The sequence below is a fragment of the Dinoponera quadriceps genome, unplaced genomic scaffold (assembly GCF_001313825.1).
Source record: "Dinoponera quadriceps isolate SergipeBrazil2010 unplaced genomic scaffold, ASM131382v1 scaffold13033, whole genome shotgun sequence".
NCBI lineage: Eukaryota > Metazoa > Arthropoda > Insecta > Hymenoptera > Formicidae > Dinoponera > Dinoponera quadriceps.
Window position 1 is genome coordinate 1 of NW_014566751.1, and position 671 is coordinate 671.

General features: G+C 38.5%; 1 protein-coding gene across 1 annotated transcript; it reads left to right on the forward strand.

Annotated features, from left to right (window-relative positions):
- Positions 1-2: 2 nt before the first annotated feature.
- On the forward strand, positions 3-668 carry LOC106751414 (acyl-CoA Delta(11) desaturase-like; the record flags this gene model as incomplete). The annotated part of the gene is made up of 3 exons (XM_014632304.1): positions 3-46; positions 142-324; positions 494-668. Coding segments are annotated over exons 1-3 (402 nt in total), but the record flags the coding sequence as incomplete, so codon positions are not given.
- Between the last annotated feature and the right edge of the window lie 3 nt (positions 669-671).

Consider the following 671-nt stretch of genomic DNA (forward strand, 5'->3'; position numbering starts at 1 on the left):
ATATGACTGACCTCGAACAAGATCCTATCGTAGCGTTCCAAAAGAGGTACGCAAAACACAGAATTTTATCACGCGATAAAAGTAATTAGATAGTATGAGTTTATCAGCCTCATATCTTTGTTTATATCGTATTTGTTGCAGGTGGTACATGTACCTGGCGCTGATTTTTGCGTTTATTCTGCCGTCATTGATACCTTATTGGTGCTGGGGCGAGACGGTATGGTGTGCATGGTACGCCAATATATTTAGATGCTTGCTTATCATGCATCTTGCCTTTATGATTAATTCTGTGGCTCATAGATGGGGTTCAAGAACATATACGAAGTACGTGATAGTCCATTCACGATATATTGAGAATATATTTAATAACATTATAAACGATGATCGTTTCATATGTATACACGCNTAATGAAATTAATGGAATTGGACGCTTATACGATTACCGGTCATTATTACACTTTGCTTCTTACTAGAATTTATTTTTAACCGTTAGATCGAACTCGTCCTGCGACAACGTATCCGTTGCCATAGCGACGTTTGGTGAAGGCTGGCACAACTATCATCATGCTTTTCCTTGGGACTATCGTTTGAGTGAGTTCGGAAATTATAATATCAGTATTGGTACAGCTTTCATTAATCTCTGCGCTTTTCTGGGAATGGCTTACGACTTG